The sequence below is a fragment of the Crocodylus siamensis genome, chromosome 5 (genome assembly GCF_052110815.1).
Source record: "Crocodylus siamensis isolate JL-2025a chromosome 5, ASM5211081v1, whole genome shotgun sequence".
Classification (NCBI taxonomy): Eukaryota; Metazoa; Chordata; order Crocodylia; family Crocodylidae; genus Crocodylus; species Crocodylus siamensis.
In genome coordinates this window covers 141,992,156-142,018,239 of record NC_143399.1, presented here as the reverse complement: position 1 = coordinate 142,018,239, position 26,084 = coordinate 141,992,156, and the positions used below count along the sequence as shown (strand labels likewise).

Here is a 26,084-nt window from a genome sequence, read left to right as displayed (position 1 = left end):
CGTCTAGTATGCGGGGCCAGGTCTGACTGTTCCCAGAGCTGTGGCAAGTAACACTGCCACCGGTCCCCGACTGCCAAATTTCTGGCTCTACAGGGAACCCCACGGGCCAGATCACTTGGCTCCATGAGCAACGGAAGAAATGACTACCTTTATGAGGTTTTTGTAATTCTTCCCTAGCTGCTTGAAGATCATTTTGCACCAGATATTCAGAACAAAGTGGTCTTAGCCAGCTGGAGAGTCCTGTCCTATATCAGGTAGGAGACTGAATGGTTGAGGGAATTAATAATGGAATACAGGCCACTTCAACTATAACTGATGTAACATGAGCCCAGGGGGAATAACCAAAGGCAGTTGTTTTGTGATGGTGCTGGCAATCTCCAATCATTTTCTAAGAAAGAGGTGCCTATCACTGATGGCAAAAGTGGAGTGGGAGTGTTGTCAGAGACAAAAAAATCCTAGTGACTTCACAATAGTGAACTAACTTTGTCCAGATAAGAAATTATCTGAGCAAGTTTAAGACCTTGTTGGAAGGCATTTTGCATCTTATTTTCCCTCTGTCTGCTAGGGGCAAGACTTTAGTTTCTCAATGGTGTCAGCCTTGGCACCTTTCATAAGTGACAGCTTTTTACATTTTGAAGAGTCATGTTTGTCTTGTACTGGGATAGGTTTCTCACTGTGGCAGAGAAGATGAATCAGCTAAAAGGGGATAGTGCAGAAACCCACTGAGGATGAGGAACTTCTGTGGGGTGTATAGAAAGTAACTTGGAAGAAATTTGAGACATTTAAAAGATTGCTGAATAAAATAAAAAGCAGTTGGGAACAGTGTTATGTGGCCATAGGCTAAATTAATAGCCTGTTAGATCAGTTGGCTATTTCTACAGTCTTATTCATTTTTATGCATTTCTGAGTGTTCTTAAAATGCATGATCCAGTACCTTCGGCATCTGATCCAGATGCAATTCCCTACGGAGAGAAAAGTCCTCCTTTCCAGAGCAGAGTGCCTTAGTAGATAATGCTCACTTCCAGATCCTGGAAATTGGCCAGTTCTCAGATGACGTCCATGTTAGATTTAACTTACATTTTTAAGGGTAAAGCGACACTCTTCTCTATTTAAAATCATGAAATCACATGTCCACACTGAAGGGATAAATGTCCTACTATATATGACCTGCAAAGAGAGAGATTAGTCTGAATCTTGTGTTTGTGGCTGTAGAAGTACACAATCAGTGACGGGATATTTCCTTTTAGAGTATTTCCTAAGAAATTCTGAACTTCATACTCTTAAATGAAGATATGGCTTTAAACATTGCATAGTGCTTCCCACAGTGAGGAAGAGTTGTAGTGTTATGTAAAGAAATGCTTTTCTCTAATTCACGAGGGACTTTCTCTTGAGAAAATGAAAACCTTTGCACAGAGACAGAAAAGATAAATTAAGTAGAACTAATTTGCTAAGACCCTAAGTATGTGAAACTATGTTCCAAATATTTGGCTGCTTTTTCCAGATGAGGAACCAATATTCATGTTCCACTGTTCATTTTATTTTCTGGGGTGCAACTACAGATTGTCTCTCTCTCAATACACTTATTATACAATGGCAGGGAAGAATGATAGCATTGGCATTTGGAAATGTTTAAGTTCATTTGTATTCTGTATACAGATGGCCTCTGTAATCATAAGTAACATAGAACTATCCAAGGAATTTTTAACAGACTAATCCAAATTTAAAAACAGCAGCATCCCAACAGCAAACGTTGCAGAAAATGCCTGGAATGTTAATAGAAAGTACTTCAAGCAAGAATAGTGTTTGTGGTGTTGTGTTTAACTTTACTCAAGAGATGACTATTGATTAATGATGCCCTCCCATCTCTCCAGAACTCTAGTGCAGAACATCGGGTTCGACTGGACCTTGGGCTTTGGGACAAATTCAGTGAACTGGCTACAAAGTGCATTATTAAAATAGTGGAATTTGCAAAACGACTGCCTGGCTTTACAAGCTTGACCATTGCAGACCAAATAACTCTCCTTAAAGCAGCCTGCCTGGACATTTTGGTATGTATCTTTCCTTTATAATGTGCTGTTGCTTTCAGAGATGTATTTTATGGTGCACTAAGTCAGATTCAGGCCCAGTTGTCCTGTTACAAATGAACCTGGTGGAATAGTCTGGCAGAACTGAGAGTAGACTTTTAACCCACCCCGTGAGGGAATGCAGTAATGTGGGAGAAGCAAAAGGAAATGAAAGCCTGCCTCTTTCGGAGTACGGGATCTGTTCTGGGTTCTGTTGATTTGAGTGTGGCTGCATGAGGGCCAGAACTTCAGCTAGCGTATCCGTGGGGTAGTGAAAATGATTGATTTCTTTCCCCATATCACTGTTTTGCATGTGGGATCTGATTTTCAAAACTACAGCTGTGGCTCTGTGTTGGAAGACGATTCAGTTCCCTAAGAGTGGCCCGTAACTCTCAAGCCCCAGATGTAACGAAGAGGGCAAAATGATAAATCTTCAGACGTAGATTTTCCCATGTTGCGTTGACGGAGTCAGCTGAACCGAGAGGTGGAGGTTAGGTATTGAGGCCCCCTTGCCTTTTGGTACGGCTGCAGTTCACAGTGGTGAAATACTGTTGAATTAACATAATGCAAATTTTTAGCAAAAATGCTGAGCTTAGTTGAAGTATGGAATTGGAGGGAGTGGGTTCTGCAGCAGAGAATGTGGTAGGAGAACTTCAGAGTATTATTCCTGATGAACACAGTGAACTCTGGTAGTTTGAGCAAGTTGCTTCATCTTCCCACGTCTTAAGTTTTCCACCTGGGGATAAAAACACTGACCCATTTTTCATCCAGAGAGTGCCATAACAGTTACTTGTTTGGAAAGTGCTACACGATCCTCAGTGCAAAGGGGCCTTTGAAATGTCAGTGACCTGCTTGTTATTAAACACAGTTACAGTAAAACTGAATGCAAAGCACAAAGTGTGTTTGGAAAAAAACCCAACCCCCTTCCCTGGTTTCCCACTGTGTTCCTTCTGGAAACCTGGAGTGAACACAGCTCCATCCTCAGCCAGAGTAGCCCCCTGTTGGATGGCTACTGGATGTATTTGGCTTGGCATCAGCCAGCAGTTTATTCTACAGAATTTGCAGTTACAGTAATTAATCACAGGAATCTCTGCACATGCACCACTTCAAACAAAATCATATTGAGAATATTAACTGCGCTGACCTTTTCTTCTTGTTTTGTCAAAAGCTGTTTTGAAAGATCTCTTATGGGTGACATTGATATATGGGAGAAACGGAGACAGAGGGGGAGAGAGATTGTTCTCTGGCCCATATAAAAGGAAAAGTGGAGGTTGCCCTGTAGTTCCCAAGATTCACCTCTCATTGTCCTCTTGCTTACAGGCTTTCATTCATACTGGAGTGCCTCATTATTATTGTGTGTGGTCTTTCCACAAGACAGCGCCATTTATTACCAATTGCATGTCTGTCGTTGTTAACACTGTTATGATAAGACAGAGTTAAGTTCCTCTTACACCAGGAGGCATACAGTAATTTATAAAGTATGACATTGTCTCAAGCATACTCTGCCAGAGATAGGGGAAGAGAATTGATTTACAGTTGTGAGCTCCAGGTAACAAACAGTTAATAGTTGCCACAAAAGAAGGTACAGAGAGAGTTCTGTATCTTAACTGTGCACCCCACAACCAGAGCTTTTCAGAAACCTCTCATTTTCTAAGGAATCCTCAGTAGCCGTCAGACAAAATTGTTTTGTAATTCTGAGTGGGTAAGATAAAAAATGTAATCCTTCCTCCCCACTGAGGAGCAGGGGCGTGTACCTCTATGTCATATGGGTACCAAATGGCTTGGCTAGTTGCACATGTTCTGTACGGTAACAGCCTACCAAACTTTAAAGAAAATCTTAAGGTCTAAAAGTCTTAGAATCCCACCTAAATAAGGAATTCTAGCCCTTATTTTATCTTATGCTTTCATATGACCCCTGCCTTGACTCAGATGGCTGGGTAAAGTATTCCTGGCTCGATAGTACAAAGTCGTACGTGTTTTTAACTTGGAAATAGTGAAATAAATTACTTTTAACTATGTAAGTACATAAAAAGAGTCAGCACTTGAAGCAGTGATGTACCACACAAGGAAGCTTTCCGTTCACGAGCTTCAGGACATATGGAGCCTTCAGGCCATGCTTGGAAAGGTTATCTCAAAGCATGTCCCTTGGAGCAGTCTACTCACCTCTCCTTCCCTCTCTTCTTCACTAAAAGGGAATCTGAGCATGGAGAAGTTAGAAGCCCCAGCTGTTTCATGTAACTTTTTTTTCCTGTTTATGTAACTGTTTTTGCACTATTTCAAAAGAAGGGATAACTTTTGTTACCAGCCACAGTGTGCACTACATGCAGGCTGTATCTACACGAGCAGCAGACTGCACAGTTGTTACTGCACAGGGTGACTGCGCAGTAACTGTGCAGTAGTGTTGCCGCACGGTTTTTTTCTGACACTACTATGCAGGAGCTCGTTACTACTACACAGTTGCATTATGTCATGGTTTGTGCCCAACACTACTTCACAGTAGCATCCTGTGTAGATGCGGCCTCAGTGTCTGTGAAATGCCCAACATATTAAACCTGCATACATGTGGAAGTAAAACAGAAATGTGTTGATAATCTATGGTTGTTTTCCTCCTATTTGTAAGGGTTCATTTCAGATGCCTTATTTTTTTTTGCACTTGCACACAGAATTAATTTTATTAGTAGAAGTTTAGGATTGTGAATCCAAAAAGGTGACAAAGCCAGTAGGGAAATACAAATCGCCGGAGTGAGAGACTAACATTAGAGGGATGGGGTGAGGAGGTGAATGCAACTAGGTTACAGAAAATACAATGTTAGCCAACTAAGCCCGGGGGTGGGGGGGACAGGGGGAGGAAGAGGAGGGAGGGGGCTCGCAACGCTGAGAGAATAAGAAAATAGATACACACAAACCCATACAATGGTCCGCTGTGGTGAAGGAAGTAGGTCGAAGAAAGTGTCTCAGTCCATATAGAGTCTCATCGCGGGGGTCCTCTTCAGGTAGAGCAGGGTGGTCCGTTGCTGAAGAATCCTCTCAAAGTGAAGTCCATCTGGTTCAGGCGGTCCCCTCTGGGTCCAGTCTGGCGGTGATCCATCTGGTGTGGTCAAGGACTGGCGGTGACCCATGATGTGTTCCACGTAGATATCGCGGGACCAGCAGATGGTGTTGGAAACCATGAGGCAGTGCATCAGCTTGGCGTAGCGGCAGGAGACACAGCAGGCATGCAGGATGCTCTCGTTGCTGGGGTCCCAGGCTCCGAGCATTCCCATGATCAGCGCATCGACCATCATTTCGTAGCCGCGGCCCCTCAGGATGTCGGCCAGCGGGGTGTACTTCACCCGCTTGTGAGGCCAGGCATTGGTGAAGGCTTGGCACCGGTTCTCAAAGGGGATGGTCACGTCCACAATCATGACCTTCTTGGCCTTTTCATTGGTGATCGTGATGTCGGGTCGCATCTGCCTCTTGGTGTGGAGAGGAAAGCAGAGAGACAGAGCCTGCTTTGTGGAATATGGAGTCGAGCGGGATCAGCTCGGCTCCACTACTGTATACACACAACCTGTGCAAATGCCCAGACTATGCATACGCCACACCACGTGATCCGTAATAATAGGCATATTGTGCTTGCAGTACACTTGTGCGTATACAGTGCATCCATACAAGCTCCTCTGCAGCACTCGGAAGGCAGACAGCCTACTGCGTGTGCTATATGCACATCACATGCAAATATATGTGCTGTATGCCTTTTGAGCACGTTTGCTACCTGTGCATCGCACCGCATTGCTCCCATACATATTGTTCATTCACTCCAGGCACTGTCACCCCTATTTATTTTGTTGTTTCCTTTTCATATTAAAAATGGCTGTAGTTATTGTGGAGAGAGGAAGAAGGAGGAGCTGCGCTGCTCGTCTGAGGGAGCAGTGTAGTGCATGCAGAGGGCAACCCAAGGGCATGCCTGACGTGTCAGTTCCTTTCTCTGGGAATGCAGCAAACGGTGTCTTGTCTAATACGGACATGGAGTGGGATCACATTTTTTCACAGCTGGCATTTACATTTGTTTTAGTAAGGAAAACTCGAGCTTTGAAAGTGAACTAACCTTGTCACCAAACAAGCAAAGGCTGCTTAAACCCAGGCTGTTTTGCATGAACGATTTCAGGTTCCATAAATCTGCTGACAAAACTCTGGTCTGCAGGAATGTGTGCTGCTAGGTGTACTCCCAGGTTTCTGCTGGAAGCATCCCCACTACAGGGAGTGATCAGCTGGTTTTTGCTTCTCTCTGCACTGGCAGCTGGACTGACTCAGGATCATCCCCTTTCAAAACAACCTGCCCTAAGCTCTCTGGTTCTTCCTTTCTTCCAAGTAGCAGGGTATGATGGGACCAGTCTTGCCCAAATGGTGCAGAGAGGAAAGCAGAGAGACAGAGCCTACTTTGTGGCACTTATTGAGTGACCAACTAGACAGAGATGATTAGAAAGGGATGGGGTGTGCTGTCTTCCTTTGTATGGGTTGGGGCTTTCAGGCAGCCTAGCCTGGGACCTCCTTCCTTTCCAGTCTCCTGCCACTACCCCACTTTTCCCATGTTTGGGTACGACAGAGAAAAGGGATTCCCCAATCCCTTGTGGATGCTACTTCTGTCTTGAGTGGACCAAAAAGGACAGGAACTCTGGCATTGCTCTGATTTTCTTCTTTGCTGCATCCATTCAAGGTCCTCCTACCTCCCACTTCTTGAGCACCACCTTGCAGCCTGGTTGTAGCCCTAGCAGAGAGGGTCCAAATACTTTCAGATGAAAATAGTCATAGTAGATTGCCTTAAGTCCAGTTCTGCTAACATGATTACCACCCTGGGATCCTTCAGAGTCTGTGTGTGTTGTGTCTGTAATTTACCTACCACACGCCAGGTGGACTACGGTGAGGAACTTCATAAACTCCATTAGGTAGGATGAGGAATTATTGTTTATTGCAGTCTCTCTTTTCCAAACACTAGGCTTTACAAGAGTTAAAGGCACCAGTTCTCATTGAGGTTGATGTAAATAGTGCCAAACCAAAACCAATAATTTTAAGCATAAAATGTTACTAAAATAAATCTCCCTAGAAGTGACTGGGCCTGATTTTTATCATTTCTATCTGAATGGTTCAACTGCTCATCCATAAGCAAACAGGGTCACGCACACACAAATCCAGGCAAATTGGTTTAATTTTGGCAGAGTTTGTGTTGGGAAGTTTGGTTGGTTAGTCGGTTCTTTTGCTCACAAATTTAACAGTGGTGAGACTGCGGTTATTCCGTAGTTCTGTCTATGGTTGTCCATTTTCATTTCTATGGTACAGGGAGTAAGAATTTCTCAGCGCTGATTCCCAAAATCATCATTCTTCTTTTTGGGGTTGTCAGACCCCATGCAGTAACCATAGAAAGGCATTTGCATGTGCAAAATAATAAATTCAAACCAGCAGTTGGGTGAACATGCATTTTTAGGAAAAGCACCTGCTGTGCTTTCAGGAAACCTGCACACCTACCAAACTAGTTGAACAGTGGGAACTGCTTCTGAAAGTTGAGGCTGCCTTTAAACCTCTGTTTGAAAATGGAAATGATTTTACTGCAGCGATATATTGTAAATGGAGCTTTCTGGATGTTTTTTCCTTTTGTGTAACACATGTTTTCTGCTATCTGTAATTGTCTCATGAGGCTTCCAGATATTTGAAGATAAAAAAATATTCTTTAAAACAAAGGGTGCTTTAATCATGGATAAAACCCTTATTTTTGCCTGCTGGTGGCATTTTACTGCAGTGTGACAGCTAAAATACTTGGCTGTCTTCCAAAATCTAAACAATATTAAAGATGTGAAGAGGATGTTTTCGAGACAGTGGTTCAGCTCAAAATAAGAAATCTGTATCCTTCTCCATTTAAAAGGACTGACATTCCCCATATGTTCTGCAGTGAACATGAAGTTGATATGGACTTCGCTGGGGCACTGGGAGTTAGCCTGAAAAAGAGCTTAGCAATGATTAATTAATGTGCAATGTGTTTTACATGTCTGTGTGAAGGACACAAGCAGCTTACTGTTAAAAAAAATATTTGAAATGGCCTGTCTCCTAGCTCAGTAGCAAGCTATAGGGGAGTTTGGAAGACACGGAAGAACTGGTTGCTCTATCAGATGCCAGCGTATTGCGGAAGAGAGAAAGCCAAGCTTCAGAGGTCCTAGAGCAGGCTGATGGCATTGGGCTCCCTACAAGATACAGTGGCAGCCCTTGCTTTCTTTGTAAGCACCAAGGAAGAGGGAGGGACAGCTCTGGGGAAACCGCTGGATGCTATTTCTGCAGGTCATTTTATAATCTTTTTTTAAAATGTCACTCAAGATGATTTAAGAAAATGGATCCTTTAATGCCAGGTTCCTTGCAGCACATGGTATAAGTTTGGCGAAGCTTGTTTTGTTCCTGTATTTTATCTATAGACAATATAATGTTGTAGTCTGTTAATGTCTGCTCCTAACTCTGAAATACAGCATGGAGTAAGTTCACAGTTAAGAATATCTTAATGCTGATAGATTAGTAGATGCATGGGGGGGGGGGCCTATGGCCAGAGGAGTGCTTGGAGTGGCATGAATGAATCAGACTTATTTCTGTTCTTCCACATAGTTGTATTTACTTCCCCTCTCTTGGTCATGAAATAAAAGGGAATGTTAATATTACGTTTTAATGCAAAGAAAAATTTCTCTGACCCATTTAAGTCTTTGTACTTGGACATACTAACCCCATGCGTGGGATGAGCCCATTATTAACCTGGAATATAGAGGGAAGGGCCTTATGTGGAAAGACAGTGGCACAGGTCTTTTAGTAGGTGGTTTAAAAACAGACGACAATTTCTCTGTAGGCCCCTTAAATGTCATTTCCTCCTGAGTCTCCTCCTCGCTCATTTGGAACCTTGTTGCCAGGCTGGGATGAAAGTAGAAGTACCAACTGCAGATTGGTCAGCTGCCAAGTATGTGAGCGCCTCTGAGTAAGGGCCTCTGTAGCTGTAGAAATAATTAAGACTCTCTCTATGCTGGGTTATATTTGTGTAAATCTCTTCTGTTGAGGCTTTAAAACAAAGCAAGCTGGCTGTAAACAGAGTCAAGCCCTAATAAGGTAGCATTATGAAGACAAAGTATATGGGTGACCTTAGCCAACTAAACAACTGCTTTTGTCTGATTTCGTTTCAGTTTTGAAGGGGGTGGGATTCTGAAATTGTCGAAAATATATTTCAGGACATGTCACCTGAATAATGATGGGCAGCACCACTTTTACACTTAACCGTACAACTTTGGAATGACTTCAGGCACTAAGCGGGTGCCTGATTACATCATGAGAGGAAAATGAAAGGTAGCAATGGGTCCAGAGCCTTGCCCCTCTAACCCCAATGGCAAAAATCTTAGTGATGTGAAAGGGGAGCAGGCACAGGTTTGAATCGTTGAATGCATCTGTAGTCAAGCATCATCACATAATGAATTTTAAACTAACAGAATACAAAAGAAAGCATGTTTTTCATTTAAATGAATTACACAACTGCCCTAACCCAGGTTGTTTTGTGATGACGGCCCATTGGAGAGGACAGTACTTGTTAGATGTGAAAACTGCTTTTACACTTCACCAAAACTGGCATTTCTGCACTGCATGCCCCCTCGCCAGCCACCAGGCCTAACAGTCTCTCAGGAAGAGCAGCAATCTAAGGCAACTAGTCAGGACTGTGACAGTGGATGAAGGCCTCTTCAGCATTTATTGGTGTATTTGGTTGTGATGGAAGTAACAGTATTTATTCCAAAAATAGCAATTGGGCTCTTGCCTTTGTTGTTTCACTTACCCCACCAATCCCATGGCAACCTTTGACATACTGTATCTGCTGGTTCCTGAACAGCCAACTGTGTGCAGGTGGTAAAGGTAGCCCCACTGCTCTCAAGTCTGCCTGTTCCCCGCAGTTCCACCAGGGTCTGTTACCTTTTGTCCTCTTCCCTCCTTGCCGCCCCAGCTTCCTCCTAAATCTCCAACTTAGATGCCCATATGAGACAGGCCAAGAAGAGATGTTTTTTCTTATTCTGCATATTTTATAGAGATTTTTGAGGAGTAGCACTGTTCTTCACAATGGACCCAAAAAGTCAAAAGGCAAAAACCAAAGGTTGGGTATGGCTTTGCTGGTAGTAGGTCCATGATAGTCTGGCAAGGGCCAAAGCAACAGTGTAAAGGCACTTACATAGGCTGGTATCAGCCACTAATTAAAAGATACAATTGAGACATACACAAATGCTGCATTTCTTAAATAGGACCTAGCCAGAGGGAAAATTGGGAATTTTGATCGTGTATCTGTATATTTTGTCATAATGAAAGTTAGTGATAATGCAAAACACTTAAACTTATGAAATAAGTATTTTGGAGCAAAGGATGCATACTATAGCTTCATCAGCAGTTTGCTATGTCACAAAAGTTACTCTTCTTGACAAACCTTTTATGGACTCAGTACTTCAAATGTTGTTCTTTTTCCTCCACAGATCCTTAGAATTTGCACGAGATACACCCCAGAGCAGGACACGATGACATTTTCTGATGGCCTTACCCTAAACCGAACTCAGATGCACAATGCTGGATTTGGTCCACTAACTGACCTTGTGTTCACATTTGCCAATCAGCTCCTGCCTTTGGAAATGGATGACACAGAAACAGGTCTACTTAGTGCCATCTGCTTAATCTGTGGAGGTATTGTACAGCATGAATATTGACATGTTTTAAAAGAATAAATATTAAGATATCTACTTAATGTTCCTACATTGCTTTGCTTCCCCCTGCTGTATTATAGAGGAATTATTAAAGCAGTTTTTATTTTGGGCTTGTTTAAATTGGACTAAGTTTTATAGTCCTTCCTCAAGATAACTGCCTCTCAGAAGACTGGGTTTTGCCAGATAAAAGGACAGAAAGACCTATCCCGCTGAGTTTTTTTGGTTTTGGTAAAAGTTGTGTATGGTGGGATGGGTCCAGAAAAGGTTAACCATTTTTTTGTGCACTGGCTTCTTTAAAACCACTTTTTTATTCAGTTGTTGTCTGTGAATAAAAGACACACACATATAAACATTCACACAGAGAGCACAAGAAATATCCCTTTACAAAAACTCTAATCATTAATGAATAATTTTATTCTGAAATATGTACAGTACTAAAGACAGTATCATTTCTTGGGTGTGGCTTTGACAAGTGGAAAGGGACACTGAGAATTTAAGATCTAGAGAATTTCAATTAGTTTTTGGATTCAATGCCTACCCCCAAATCTCACTGCCAAATATTACTGTTTTCTTATATTAACTTTTTTTAATCCTATCCTTTTCCCTTTTGCTTTACAAACTCTGACAGAGGCCAGAGAAACTGACTGACTAAATAAAACCTATTAAATGAAATATATTTACTAAGTGCCTCAACTGTAGAGAATAAACACACTAACTAGCATTTTTCCTCTGTCTCTTTCAATTATAATACTTTTAAGTGTTACCTGTAGTAATAGATGGTAAAGGTTTCTGAGACTGAAGTGCAATTGTATAGCATGAATTTGGACACAATATTTTTAGGTGTAACATGTAGCAAGACAGTAAAAATTGTTGAGACCGGAGGAATTATTAACCTGAGGTGTTAGTGGCACATCTATAATACTCTATGGATGATACCTGCTGTAGTTCAGGCTAGTGCTGCCACCTTCTGATATGTGAAAGAATTTGCTTTTGGACCACGTGAAGAAAACCAAATAGGGCTTTTTTTAACTTAGCTGAGTAATCTTTATTATTATCCAAATTTAATTTTGAAATCCTAATTTAGCATAACACTTGTCCTTTGGGGGGAAAGGGGCAGAAAGCAAGGATGTAGTCGTTTGTTTTGTTCTGCATTGCCCAATTTGCAATCTTTCCAAGTAACTGGGCATATCTAGATGAGATGCTTACTAAGCACATCACAGCACAAACTGTGCTAATAGCCTACTGCGCAGTGTTATTAGGCTAATGCCCAATAAGTGTCACTAAATAACTGTGCGCAGGCCCTAATGCATAATAACTCTAAGTACTGAGCATTTAGTTAGTACTTTAAGTGGGTCCTAAGTTAATGTATGGTATCTAATGAGCATGTAGATGCACCCACTGAGCAGCTGGGTAAACACTGAGAAACACATCACTTAGCGAGTGTATGAAGGAGCGTAACAGGTGAGGTGCCAGAAGTTGCCGTCATGCCCCTAGTGGTCACCTCAACTCTGCCTGCCTCTTGTCATTACCTCCCAAAATGCCATCCTTATTTCTTACCTGTCACGTCTTGTTGTAAAACCTGATGAAGGCAGGCTGTCCAGAGGCTGGTCAGCCTAAGATGCGCTCTCTTCTGGTCTCCATGCCAGTTCCTTTTGTCCTGCTCTCCATAAGGGCTAAATTTGTGGCCTCCTTCCACCCCTAAAGCCACACCCATGCTTCATACCTCTGTATACCATTCCATCTCTTGCAGAGGCCTCAGTCCTCCTGGCTTTAGCCTCCATTTCTTCTGGCTGCTGGCCACCACCCCTGGCCCACCAATTCAGGCCCAGCTCTTGTAGCCTCAGCTTTGCCTGTTCCCTGGGCCCCTGGCCCATGTCGTTCCTTGCCCTGGGCCAGGCCTTAGCCCTCAGGGTCCATAACCCTGGGCCAGGCTGCTTGCCACTGAAGCTCTTTGCCCTCTTGTCTATAACTCTAGCTAGGCTGCCTAATGTCGAGTGCCCTACCAGGCATCCCTCCACAGCCTTTAGACCTCCCCGCCCTGCACCCTCCCCATAGCCACAACTTCATCTTCCCGTCTAAAGCTTAATTCACAACATAAACAAAAGCTCCTGCTTCACAACAAATGAATTTACCTAGCTCTCAGTCATTACCTCACTACTGGGCTGTCAGCTTCCCTTAGTTCTCTCTGGGCAACTCCAGGGAACAGCTGGAGTGCCTGCTAGTTTTGGGGTTGGCAACATTTTTGGGCCAAGTGCCAAAAAATCCAGCAATGTGGACTTTGAGGATGTTAGCATGCCAGCGGTGGACAGTGGGGGAGCTGTGAGGGGCCCAATCCTTGTCTTGGCAGCACAACCCTGGCCCCTTCCCCACCATCTACCCAGAGGTGCATGTGCAGTCACTGACAGCAACAAATGGGGTTGGAACTACAGCCCCGGGTGCAGCCATTTGCAGGCTCACGCCTGCCTGCTGCGAGCAGCCATAAGCCTGCAAGCCACTGTGCTGGAGTCTGGAGCCCCAGCCCCACTTGTGGCAGGCAGCAGCTGCAGACATACCTCCAGAAGCACGGCAGGGGAGGGGCCAGGGTATGGAGCACAGGGCATGGGGAGAGGAGCCTGGCCCCTTTCCACTGCAGACTGGGCACTGGCCACATGTGCAATTTGCACAGGGACAGCACAAACACCTTTCCTAGCCCCATGTAAAGGCCTGAGGGCTGCCCTGTCTTGTCCCCAAAAGACACAGATCAGGACAGTGGGGGCCAGAGCCCTCTTGGATGAGTCAACAGCACACACACAGCTCCCTATCCTTTGCATCTGCACCTGGCAGGACATACCCCACCTTGCCTCGCCCCCCCACAACTCCTGCCCTACATGGGGATTGCAGGCTTTGTGGGTGTGCAGCCCCTAGCAGTGGAGCACAACCATGGCCCCTTCCATGCCGTAGTCCCCAAAGTACTCGTGGGAACAAACTAGGGCAGGACTCCAGACCCCAGTGGAACCACTTCCAGGCTTGTGGCTGCAGGCCAACATCTGGCCCAGGCTCTGGACTACTGGTGCCTGCTACAGAGCCAGGCTGCTTACAGAAGGGCTTGCAATGTACCCACTGCAAGCAGCCCAGGCTCCATGGCTGGCGGCAGTTGCCCAGAGCCTGAGCCAGATATGGTGTGCTGAGCAAAATGGCTTTGTGTGCCATGCTTTGGTACATGTGTCCAGGTTGTGCCAACCCTGTGCTAGTTCATTTGCAAGCATCTCCCTCAGGAGCTCCTCACCCTTCAGCATGCAGGGCCAGACTGCCTGCTGTGGCTCAGGCCCTGGGTTTATATGCCTGGAAGCCACACCCCCTTTTAGTCACCTGCCTTCTCCAGCTGTGCACAGGGTTTTCCCTGTCAGTCAAGGGCCAGCCTGTGCTCATGCAGCTGTGGCCCCACAGCCAGCTAAGCCTGCTGTAGCTTCTTAAAAAGGGGCAAGAGCCTTCCGGCTCCCTCCTCTCCCCATCCCTTCCAGACCCATTACATAGAGGAATGAAGAAAAACAGGGAAGTTCACAGAATTAAGTCACAGCTTTGTTTTTGAGAACACAGAGAAACTTGTTTGACAAGCAGTTTGAAAAAAATGCTACACTTACATCAATGGAAAATTTTTTTTACCTCTGCAGACCGCCAGGACCTTGAAGAACCAGCAAAAGTGGATAAACTACAAGAACCATTGCTGGAAGCATTGAAAATTTACATCCGAAAGAGAAGACCCAACAAGCCTCACATGTTTCCAAAGATCCTAATGAAAATAACAGATCTTCGCAGTATCAGTGCAAAAGGTAAGCTATGTCCCTGATACACTGTCAGGTTCATAGGAAAGAGGAAATATCTGGTTTGTAGGCTTGATTATGGCATGTTTAAGAACAACAGACAAACAAACACTTTGCTTTTTTTTTGTTGGGAAATCTTGGTTTAATCCTCTGGATGTTTTATGGCACTCTTATACATAAGCACTTACATTCTTCATTTAATATCGTCACACCATTGATACTGAAATCTGGTTTTGTTCCTAGATGGGTTAGAAATGAAACTATCAGTAATTTAAAGAGCAGAACCCCCCCCCCCACTAATTTTCTTTAATCATTTTTTTCTAGGAAAATATGGCCTAATTGTATGCAGTACTACAGATCACTTTCAAGTAGAAATATCTAGTTTTTGGTGATGAATTAAAAAACACATGCAAAATTCCCAACATCCTGGATCTAAACACTCCTGAAATTTTAGCCAATATAATTCAAACTAACCTGTTTTTCACATCTTTGCAAAATGCATCTCGACAGTGTCTGAGCTAAGCTTTTAATGGGTTGAGCATGCTGATTTAATATATTTTCAAGCAGAAATGAAACAGATACTCTTCTTGACAGTAGCTGAACTCTTCTTCCATCCATACCTTTAGTGCTAAGGAGAGAGTGGGCTTCTATAGCATTTGGTGCACATAGGTAGCAAGAGGATCCACCAGCCAGTTCTAAATGTGTATTGTACAATCAGCAGCACATTCCTGCATCCTGAAACATCTTGCTTTATATAATAGCTCTAGGGGTGAACACGCTGCTTTGGTTTTCACATGGCACCTCTTAAATACATCAGACTTCGAACGTGTAGACCTGAAATTGATATTCCCATTTGATGTAGCTTTATAAACAGTTTGATATAGGTGTAACTGCTCTGCCTTTAATGCACTGCACCAGTTATGCAGCAGTATGAAAATAGGTGTACACTCTAAGTTCACAAAGATAAAATGATTTCAGCGAGCTAGCCCACTGTACCACTGACCCATGCTTTTTTAATGGTTAGTATTAGTTCTACGTACTTCATAGTTTTTGGCTTCTACTGTTCTCCCTGGTAAAAAGTAAAAGCACATGGGATACATGACTGAAGGTACTTCTCTCTCTCTCCCCCTCTCTCTCAATTTCTATTTGACAACATCTCTTAAAACATTTCATGGTCAGAGTAAAAGAAATAAAACTAACACCTTATAATATTTGTTTTCAGAGATGATTATTGAGGAAGGGATATACCAGAACTTGAGGTGAAAACAAGTGTGTCCTCAAACTTGCTTAAAAAAATAAACTAAAGCTTATTTGGCCATAAAGGTAAAATAAAGTAATCCAATTATATTTCCACCAACCTAAACCTACAAGAGCAACTCAAAGTGATGTAAGGCTACAAAGGTACTTCAGAAATATCACTCAGAAGCAGGCATGGGAGGCTGTTTTAAGTCCACATTCCTGGTTCCTTGTTATACCCCTTATGTCTCCCTTGAGAATATGGCACTGTGTCTTGAGAGTTAAATGAGCATGTTAAGATGGAAAGAAGAACTTGTTCTTAGGCATTAAATGTAATTGCATTAATGCTTTGTACCAGAACTAAATCATACTAAAGAACCGGTGGCACTTTTTGGGGTGCCATTCATTTGAAGACATGAATATTAAGCAGCTTTCAATATCCATTTCATATTTAAAACAAAATAAAGATCATGCACTCATGGATGAACTTCTGAATATTAGTTACTTCCAAAGTAGCCTTTTAGGTGATTCTGTATCAAGATTCATGACTATGGTGCTCACCTCTGTCCCTGACTGCTTGTTAAGACACCTTTACAATCACTTGGAAAGTTGGTCACTGAAGAAGATGAAGCAGAAATTAGACTTCATGAGATCTGAAACTCTGTGAAGAATGATGACCTTTTAAACAAAGGCCATCAATGTGGGTAACTGTTTGCTCTTCTCAGAAGATGTATTAGATTAATTAAATAAATCTAATCTACTCTATGGTGTTGAAAGAGCATCAGGAAATAGGTCCAGAGGTCCTCTCCTTTACTAGGACCATATTTTTTTCTTCTTTCATCTTGTTTACCATTTTTACGCAGTGTCCCCCCCCCGCATACACATACTTTTACTGAATGGAAGTTATTCAGTTACCTTTTTGAAATCCAGATTCTTGAACAGCAAGATCAGGGTGCATGCAGTGGGATATCTTACAGCACTACCTGTTTATCCAAATGGCTGTATGGCCATGAAAAATCAGAAGTTGGTCTTGATGGGTAATGTCTTTTTCACAAATAGAAACAAATGTTTTTAATTCTAACACACTGCTGTGTGAATAAAATTATCTTTCTATATAGATAAGACAAAGAAGGCCCTTACCACCTTGTGCCTGAATATTTAGCGTCTGTCTGTCTTTATGATTAGGCTGAAGTTATGTCCTGCTTTGAACACTGAAAATTAGTTTTGCTGATGACTGATTGCTGCAAGTCAGTGGACATCTGACAGCCTCCCATGCTAAGAGTTATTTATATTCTGCTATCCACTACTAGTTTTATTTTGAGGTGCAATATGGAGTGGAAGCTAGGAACAAATAGCTTTAAAGTGTTTGCATTCATTCTTTTCTGAGACACTCTTGGATTAAAAAAATGGTACTTTTCCTCCTTGATGCTTAAGTTCTGCATGGTACAGTCTTGCCATATACACCTGTTGGTTAGTGGAGCCAATTCAGGAAATTTGGAGCTTCAGATTCTGAAGTTTACCTACTCTCCCAGAATTTGATGGAGACAAAATTGAATGGCCTGAATTAAAACCAACAGTTCACTGCAAGTTAGGTAGAAGTAAAGCTGATTCACAATGCAGCAGGTTCTTTCAAATGAGCTTCTGATCCACCTTGATGATAAATCTCAGCAATCCCACCAGTTCCATTTCTGCACGTGAAGTCCTAAAACCAGCAATGATGAAAAATACTGCCTGTGGTTTTGGCTGATCAAGAAAGAATGCCCTCAAGACCCAATTACTTTAACTGATTCTATTTGAGGCTACCCTTATGAATACTCAGAACAGGAGGTAGTGCAGAACATGGATGCTGTGAGATCATTTTAAGGGTGGTGCAGTATGCTGTACAAATATCAGCACTGTTTGGTATCCAAAACATGTGCACAGTTCACAAGATAAACCCAGAGATTTCAAATAGGAATCCATTGTGTCAGAAACATCGTTACCAATTGTGGCCTTTCCAAAACCTTTGCCGCAGAAGAATGCAGTTACTTTTCCATAATCCAAAAAATGAGTGGAACCTAAGAGCTGGAATTTTCTAAGGAATGCCTTGAGTTTAAAAAAGTTGACAACCTTCTAAGAGAACCAATGATTTTTAAGTGTGTGAAAAAATAGGCAATAAGGACTATAACTAATTGAGAAACTCCTAAAACAGGCAAAATTACTGCTACAATAATTTTCAAGAGGGGACTTAACTCTCTTAGGCTTATTTTAAAAACCCAACCAAGGGTGCTGCTCTAAGCCTACCATTTCATGGTATATTAAGATTTTAAGTTGGCATGTTCCTTGTGCTGCGCTTGGTAGTATTTCATACATTCAAAACATCAGATAGCTTATGTCCGGTCCTAACACAGAAGTTGAATTAGTGTTGTAGGGTTTATAAAACCCTAGAGTAAACAACTGATACAAGACAAAAATTATAATTAGTAGGTATAAACATCATTAGGAGTAAACTTGTGAAAACGGTTGAAAATTTCATTTGTAAAAGGCAACTTCAACAAAATATCAGACTGATTATACCTTAGCTTTGAGCAAATAAGTTTTTGTGAAAATCAGAATTAGACTCCTAATTTCTAATTGCTTTTACATGGGCTGACTTAGACCAGTGTAAATTGAACCACACTTGATTGTTAAAGCAGAATTCTGTCCTTAGTGTTCCACATGAAGGGTCAGCAAAGTTTTCTGGTGGTGGGTCAGAATGACCCACCTCTGGCCCAAGGCAGACCAGTGCTAGGACCTGGCTACACAGCCGTTTCTCTGCTGCCTAGCTGTGGTGCTGTTCAGGTAAAGTCCCCTGCCACCAAAGCCCCAGTCTACAGGCCAGATTCAGTGGCTCTGTGGACCAGATCTGGCCCATATGCCATAGGTGTTGCCCCCTGTTTTGTGGGCTCCTAGGCAATCAATGGATTAAGTAGAGTACAAACCAAAATATTTTCTTTTCCTTGAATTAAATCCAGCTTCTTTGTAAAATTAAAAAATAAGTTCTGAAAAGCTGTTGCAATTTCTTTTTTACAGAAAAAATAGAAAACTTTCTTCTAGTTGATCTGTTTACCTGTAACTTAATTTACTGCTGTTGTCTTAAGTGCTTTCCAAACTTAAGTGAATTGGTCTACTGCTTTTGCGAGGGACAAATCATTTTGGCTGCTATTTTTTTTATGATAAAAAACTCCTCTTTTGTTTACTATTATTTATGAAAGCTTGTTTATATAATGTTTTATGCAAAAGGTCAGCAGAAGACTCTGATTTCTTAGTATCCAGTTTTAATGCCCTGTGCATAGTGATGACATTGCCAAGTTAAGAACAAATCATGCAAGTTGTGCTAACCAAAAGGGGTTTCCATCTTTTTGTGTGTTTGTTTTTTTAAAGGGGCAGAACGTGTGATTACATTGAAAATGGAAATCCCTGGATCAATGCCACCTCTCATTCAGGAAATGTTGGAGAACTCTGAGGGACATGAACCACTGACACCAAGCTCAAGTGGAAACACAGCAGAGCACAGTCCTAGCATCTCACCTAGCTCAGTGGATAACAGCAATGTCAGTCAATCTCCAATGGTGCAATAAGACAATTTCCAGCTACTTCAGACATTTCTAATACCTTATGTACAGGGACGAAAAGCAAGAAAAACATTTTTACTGCTGCTTAGTTTCCGGACTTTATATAACTCAACAAGGACCAAGAAGTTTTCATATGTATCGATATATACGCCTTGCTGTTTAAACTTAACTAGAAAAACGCAAACTTTTGAAACTCTAAATCAGCCATCTCATGCAACAAGAAACTAGTTAAGCTTCTGTTTTCTTCTAAGCATTCAAGATTGCATGGTGACAAGACAGTTCTCAAACTTTAAATTCTGGTTACGTTTCTGATGACTTTGTACATACAAATATATGGCTCTACTTTCTATACTGGATGTTTGGTGCTTTCCTTTTGTCTTGCATACATAAAATGATCAAGACATCAAGCTTATAAAATGGACTGCTGTACATGTCCAGATAAAGTTTAAAAAGACATTCTGATTTAGTTAGTATGAAAACTTATCATTGAACTTTCTGATGCCCTCAGTTTGCATCTCCTTTCTTGTTAAAAAAAAATGTATACAAAAATTCACTGCACTAGCAGAAGGGACTTCTATATCAGTGTAACTGCCAGCTCAGTTATTCAGATGTCATTTGTTCCACTGTTATGTCACTTTAAATTTCAAGGAGGTTTATTACCTGGTTGACATATCTACACATTTTTAAAAAGCCCTACGCTTTTACAGTAAAGATAGCCTCCAAGGCAGAAACACTGTTCAGTGTTACCATGTTTTTGTTTACTTGTTCACAAGCCATTAGGGAAACTTCGTGGGATTACCTGCAGACTCATTCACTATTTCTGAACTGGTGAGTGCAGTGTATTTCCTTAAGAATCTGATACCAGGAGTAGGGTGCCTGGTAGCACAGCTAGGACTTCCAGAAACACAGGAAGAAAATCTGCCTTTTTGACTTTGTTAAATCACCATGAAGCAGAGTGAAAACTGTGGTAGAATGGTTAACATTAAAAGTGTCAGTTTCTTAGGTTTCATTTAAAGCACTAGTGGATTTTTTTTTTTTTTTTTATATATTCTAGCAAATCTGTGATGTACTTTCACTGGCTCTGTTTGTACATTGAGATTGTTTAACAATGCTTTCTATGTTCATATACTGTTTACCTTTTTTCCATGGAGTCTCCTGGCAAAGAATAAAATATATTTATTTTAAAACTGTGTAGAAAGCAATTGTTCTAATCCAAGGTTTCCAGCACACACAAGTGATAGATTTTCATTTTTAATGTTTAAACTTCATTTCAAAAAGCAGGTTTGCAGTTTGCAACCATGACAATTAAAATGTGCTTTAGCACAGCTGTCTAGAACATCTCTACAAGCCAGTCAGACAAATACATGACATTTCAATGAGTAAAAAAGAGCATAAAACTGTAGGTGTAAGAACAAAATGTTAAAATGCCTACACACAATAATAAAAACCATCAATTACATCATCACATAAAATAAGTCAAATGTACAAAAGTTTGCGACAGAAGGGACAAAAGGACAACACAAGATATTTGTTGGAAAATGTTTGTGTGCTCTTTGGGCACTTAATTAAACATATCAAAATCATCATCTTCATCAGACTCTGCAAAATATTTCACCTCTTTCCTAGCCCGACCTGTCCGTGGCTTAGGGGTAGAGTCAGAGGCAAATTCAGACTGGAAGATGTCCGCATCAGAATCTGGGTCAAAGGAGGCCTTCTTGGATTTCTTTAAAAGAAATGGAGAATGCCATAACAATTCTGCAGTGCGCTGAAGAACGTTTCTCTAACATCTATATTCCAGGCTTGTCTAAATGCCACTTCCCAAAGAAGCAACCTAGGTTGCATCAACATGCTCCTTTAAGGAAAATGATAAAGAAGCCACAGCCATCCCAAGCAACCAACTCTGCTCCTCCTTCATGCAGCAGTAATAATCTATTTGAAACTGACCTTGCTTGGTGTCAACTTGGGTGTTTTCTTCCCAGGGGTGTAGTCACCTTCATTTTCTGAACCAGATGCTTTCCTTTTCTTTGCCCCTCTACCTTTCCCTGGTTGAGAGAAAAAATTACTGATTAATTACAATATACGTTGATGTTCAATTTTAGCACAGCAGTGCTCAGCAGCCCCGTGAGCTGGATGACTGACAGGGGGCTCGTCTGCAGACCAGATCCATTTTCAGGGTCAGCACCTGGATTGGCCTCTGCACTGTGCCACCCTGCCCTGGCTCCAGCCATGCTCTGCAACACCCACGGGATCACAGTATCCAGCCTGCTGGGCTCCCCGCAAGTGCAGAAATTTGGCAGCAAGGAAGCAGCAATTAACACTGCCACTCATTCCTTGCAGCCAGATTTTCCGATCAGTGGGAAACCTTGCAAGCCAACAGACACAACTCTGCCACAAGTTGAGGGTTGAGCAACCCTGCATTAGCACATCTATTGCTAAGAGGTTTTTTAAAGTTTGACGAAAAGGTTAGAACTGACACCACAGTTATATATCTACCTGTAGAAATTGGATATAAAGCACTAAGATTCTGTTATTCCAGAGTTTCTAAGGTTTTTAATTTTTTTGTTTATGCTTCTCGAAAACTATTCCCTCACTCTTGCATTTCATGGTCTCAGATTAAGACAGGGCATGCACAGCTCAACTAGATAAAAAGCTTCTGGATCTCCAAGGCAATACAAGACCTCACCACTAGTATTAGTTACATACAACCACATTCTATTTCAAGGACTTATCCTAGTCTGTCATTACTGAAGCACCCTCTTCATCTCGAGAACCAGTGAGTATTCGACTTGATTTTCTGTATTGCATCCACTTATTTTGGGGCCCTCAGTGATGAAAGAGCAGATATACTACAAAATCCTACTGCAACTATAGTGAGGAATAAAAGCTGGGTTTCTTGTTGACCAAAAAACCTCTATACCCATGTCACTGTGCTCTGCCTCTCTCTAAAGTGGAAACAAATGTCCTGCTTTATAAAGCCAAACTTAATACAGGCTTATATTGTCTGTCACTAGAAGCAGTAAACCAAAGAAGACTTCAAGTTGTATCACAGAGAAATGTGACTGATTTGCTAGTGAAACAACAGCTTTCAGCTCTAATGTTAGAACAGTGCTTTTCTGCTAATTCATAAAAAAGGAACTCAGTACCATACAATGTAGAAGCCAAATTCAAAAACTACAAGCTTTGAAGCTTGAGCTTTTGTGTTGTGTGATTAAATTTGCAATCTGTTGAAATCCTCACCTTTGGGTGCTGTAGTCTTCTTTGGAATGCCAAATTCTGAATCCGAGTCAGAATTTATGATCTCCATCTTCTTCCCCTTGGGAGATCTTTTAGGTTTAGGGGGTCCGTCTGAAGATGGCTTTGCTGTTTAAGTTAAGGACAGTAATGTTGTGATTACATTGACTTTGCATACTACATATGTAAGACTTAAATAACTACAGTATTTATTCAAATCAAAACAAGGGGTTTTTTCCCCATGCAACATTGTGGGGGGCACGGGTCTTGTCTTTAGATTTGAGTACTGGGCCCTGATGGAGCTGGAGCTGCCACCTCCACTGCTGCTTGGCTGAGGCCAGGCTGGTTTGTGTAGCAGAGAAGCATAGGGGTGGAGGGCAGGAGAGACCATGAACTGCTGAATCTCCAACTCTGGCTCCAACTTTGACTTGGGCCAGAGCTGCTGCTGTTTTCAGGCCCAGATCCACTGTGTGCTCCATACCATGGGACAGAGATGGAGCCAGAGCCTCTGCATACAGTAAGCAGCAGCTTTCCCTGCCGCTCATCTCCCTACTGCTGCCTTCTTTGTTGCAGCATCTTGTGGGGAGACAGACAAATTCAAGACAACCCTCCAATAATTAGTTTTGATACATAAAATTTTAAAATTTATTGAAGGGGTGATCTTGGATTCAGGTAATACAATAGGTACTCTAATACAGTTAACAAGTTGTTACAGGAGTATATGAGAACAGTTTCTATACTAGGGGAAACACGGAGAATTTTATTTTCAGCAGCTATTTCTTTCAGTGATCCTCTTTTATTATGTTAGACATACATGGTAAAAATTATAATTTAGCACAAAACTTAAATGATTTTGAGATATCTTCCAAACCTTTTTTACTTTTAAGGAAACAAAATAATATGTTAACTGGTTGCTTTGGTATAGATCTTCTGGAGATTTGTTTTCTGAGAAAAGGTATTAATGAGGAAAGCACAGTGCCTTGAAAATCAAGTCACATTGGGGAAGCATTTTATGGATGGGAGATGGGGGGGCCAAAGATATAGCTCTGCCAAATAAAACCCACAAATGTCGCTTGTGGGTCTTGGACCAGCCTCATGGGCTGCATGTAGCATGTGCCAGCTCTGGACTAACAGCTGCATCCAGTGCACAGAGCCATTTTGGCACGTCCCGCATACAACATGCAGGGCCAGTCCAAGGCATGTGCTGCATATGGCACCTGTGTTGGAACAAGCCTGTGTCTACTGAATCCAGGGCTGGTCTGGATTGAGTTTACAGACTCGTGCTGGATACAGTATGCAGGGCCTGTCTAATGCTGATGCTGCAAGGAGCATGTGCCCTAGACTGGTCTGTGCATCTTAGGCAAGCGCACGAGATACGCCCTGTGCTTCAGCTCAACTGTATGGCTTCACCAGTACTGTGGTTTACAAGAGTCTGGGCTGACCTCTCAGTACAGACCTTCTAGGAACTAAAAGGGGGGGGCAGTTGGGCTCTATATGAGCCTTTTCCATATTCTTACATGATTGGGAGATCTTGATGCTTGTCCTTTTGATGACCCCCACCCTCATCTTTTCCAGGGATTGCATTCCCAGGTCAGCATAAACGATGACAATGAGTCACAGAAAATTAGGATTGGAAGGGGCCTCAGGAGGCAATCTAGTCCAAGCCCCTGTTCAGCTATATCAACCCACCCATGGCTTTGTCTAGCCAGGTATTAAAAACCTCCAAGGATGGAGATTTCATAACCTTTGGGTAACCTGTGCCAGTGCTTTAGTGAGAAACTTCTTCCTAATATCTAACCTAAACTTTCCTTGCTGCAACTTGAGGCCATTGCTCCTTGTTCTGTTATTTGCCACCAATGAGAAGACTCTAGATCCATCCTCCCTGTTACCACTCTTCAGGTATTTGAAGGCTGCTATGAAATCCCTGATGCCCAGCCAATCAGTCCCCAACATGTACTGGGTCCACTGCACTGCTGACCTACGACTTGGTGCCTGGGTTTGAGGAGAATCTGAGGAACCCGATTAGCAGGAATACATGTAGTTTCATTCTGAAGTCCCTTCCTGGGCTTGAGCAACCAGCAAATGTTTCATCCTTGAGTCAAAGACCTCACAGAAAGTATGAGGTAGGATTTAGCCTCTCACAGCCAGTGACATACCCTTTTTAGCAGCCGCTGTTTTACTGGGAAATTTCTCCATTTGTTTTGGGGTAAAAGATGATGTGAAGACTGGGGCAGAATCCTCTTCATCACTGTCTAATTTTGTTGTATCTAAAAAAACAAAAAAGTTTAGGAGATAACATATGCATATATACTTCTACTGTACATTTTAGTCTTTGACATATGCTGCATGTCTCTAAGGTTCAGAGCAGGGGTATGAAACTGTTCTTGTGCCTTGGGCCAATTCTGGCCCATGGGGCTTTCTGAGGGATGGATCTAACCAAGCACATGAAGAAGTGAGAGCAGTGAAATCTCCAGGTCTGACCCAAGGCACACAGCAGCCCCCACTGCAGGCCTTGTGCCATAGCCAGAGCTGCCGCATGTCCTTTTCCACAGCAGCAGCAGCAGCACCAGGCATGTGGCAGGGGCTGGTGGCTGGAGAGGCAGCACCACAGCACTGGTGAGAGTCAAAGCAGCTGGAGGACAAATGGGGCTCTGTCAGCTCTTGCTCACTGTAATTGAGCACAATGTCACCTGGGCCCCCAAGGCGGGCCACACCCCCAACTTCTGGAGGCCCGCTGATAATCCAGCAGGTCTGAAAGAGCTGTTCCGCATGTCATATCAACCCTTAGGCTGTATGTTTAAGGCTCCTGGCTTGGAGCATCTCTTCCTCCTATAAATCTGAGTAGTTTAATGTTTTTGCCATAACACAAAGTTGGTATTCACTACACGTATCTGATCTAGTGCATCTTGGTTATTGCAGTATTAAATGAACTGACATAAAAAACAAAACACACCATCATCAGTCTTCTGAGAATAAGATGGAAATGAGAAAAGATTCCCAAAATCTTGATTCTTCTTCTCTTGAGGTGTTTTTCTACTTTAAAAAAAAGAAAATGAAATAGTATATACACATTATATTCTACATGTACTGTTTGAAACACATTATTACTGCAAAGTGTATAGCACTTCCACACACTATATAACTACTTTTCAGCCAAACATTTTGACCACCTTGTAGAGAATCTCATTTTTGCCACATAAGTCAACCAATTTTGCAGATTAAAAATAGATCAAGGTAAAAAATAGGATTGTAGGAAAAGTGGAGCTGGAGGGAACCTCAGAGTTATCTAATCCAGGCCTCTGTTCAAGGCAGGATCATTCCTGACTAAAGCATCCCAGTGCAACTTGAAAACTTCCAGGAATTCCACAATTCCTCTAGGTAGTTTGTTCCAATTTTTAACCACTCTCCTAGTCAGAACATTCCTCCTAATTT

At 42.2% G+C, this 26,084-nt stretch overlaps 2 protein-coding genes across 13 annotated transcripts in view; one reads left to right on the top strand and one right to left on the bottom strand.

Moving 5' to 3' along the window:
* Positions 1-20,474, top strand: part of RARB (retinoic acid receptor beta) — a 533,822-nt gene extending 513,348 nt beyond the window's left edge. For all 8 annotated transcript variants that reach the window (XM_090046517.1, XM_090046513.1, XM_090046519.1 and 5 more), the window contains 4 exons: positions 1,872-2,048; positions 10,568-10,772; positions 14,443-14,601; positions 19,231-20,474. In XM_090046517.1, the coding sequence (XP_089902643.1) occupies positions 1,872-2,048; positions 10,568-10,772; positions 14,443-14,601; positions 19,231-19,427 (738 nt within the window). In that variant the 3' untranslated portion in view covers positions 19,428-20,474. The remainder of the gene's footprint in view (positions 1-1,871; positions 2,049-10,567; positions 10,773-14,442; positions 14,602-19,230) is intronic.
* A 185-nt stretch (positions 20,475-20,659) lies between these two features.
* Positions 20,660-26,084, bottom strand: part of TOP2B (DNA topoisomerase II beta) — an 86,951-nt gene continuing 81,526 nt past the window's right edge. For 4 of the 5 annotated variants that reach the window (XM_090046509.1, XM_090046507.1, XM_090046511.1 and 1 more), the window contains 5 exons: positions 25,606-25,688; positions 24,809-24,919; positions 22,659-22,781; positions 21,366-21,463; positions 20,660-21,144 (listed from right to left, as the gene is read on the bottom strand). In XM_090046509.1, coding sequence (XP_089902635.1) covers positions 20,983-21,144; positions 21,366-21,463; positions 22,659-22,781; positions 24,809-24,919; positions 25,606-25,688 — 577 coding nt within the window. In that variant the 3' untranslated portion in view covers positions 20,660-20,982. The remainder of the gene's footprint in view (positions 21,145-21,365; positions 21,464-22,658; positions 22,782-24,808; positions 24,920-25,605; positions 25,689-26,084) is intronic. The other variant, XM_090046508.1, reaches the window with a different exon arrangement.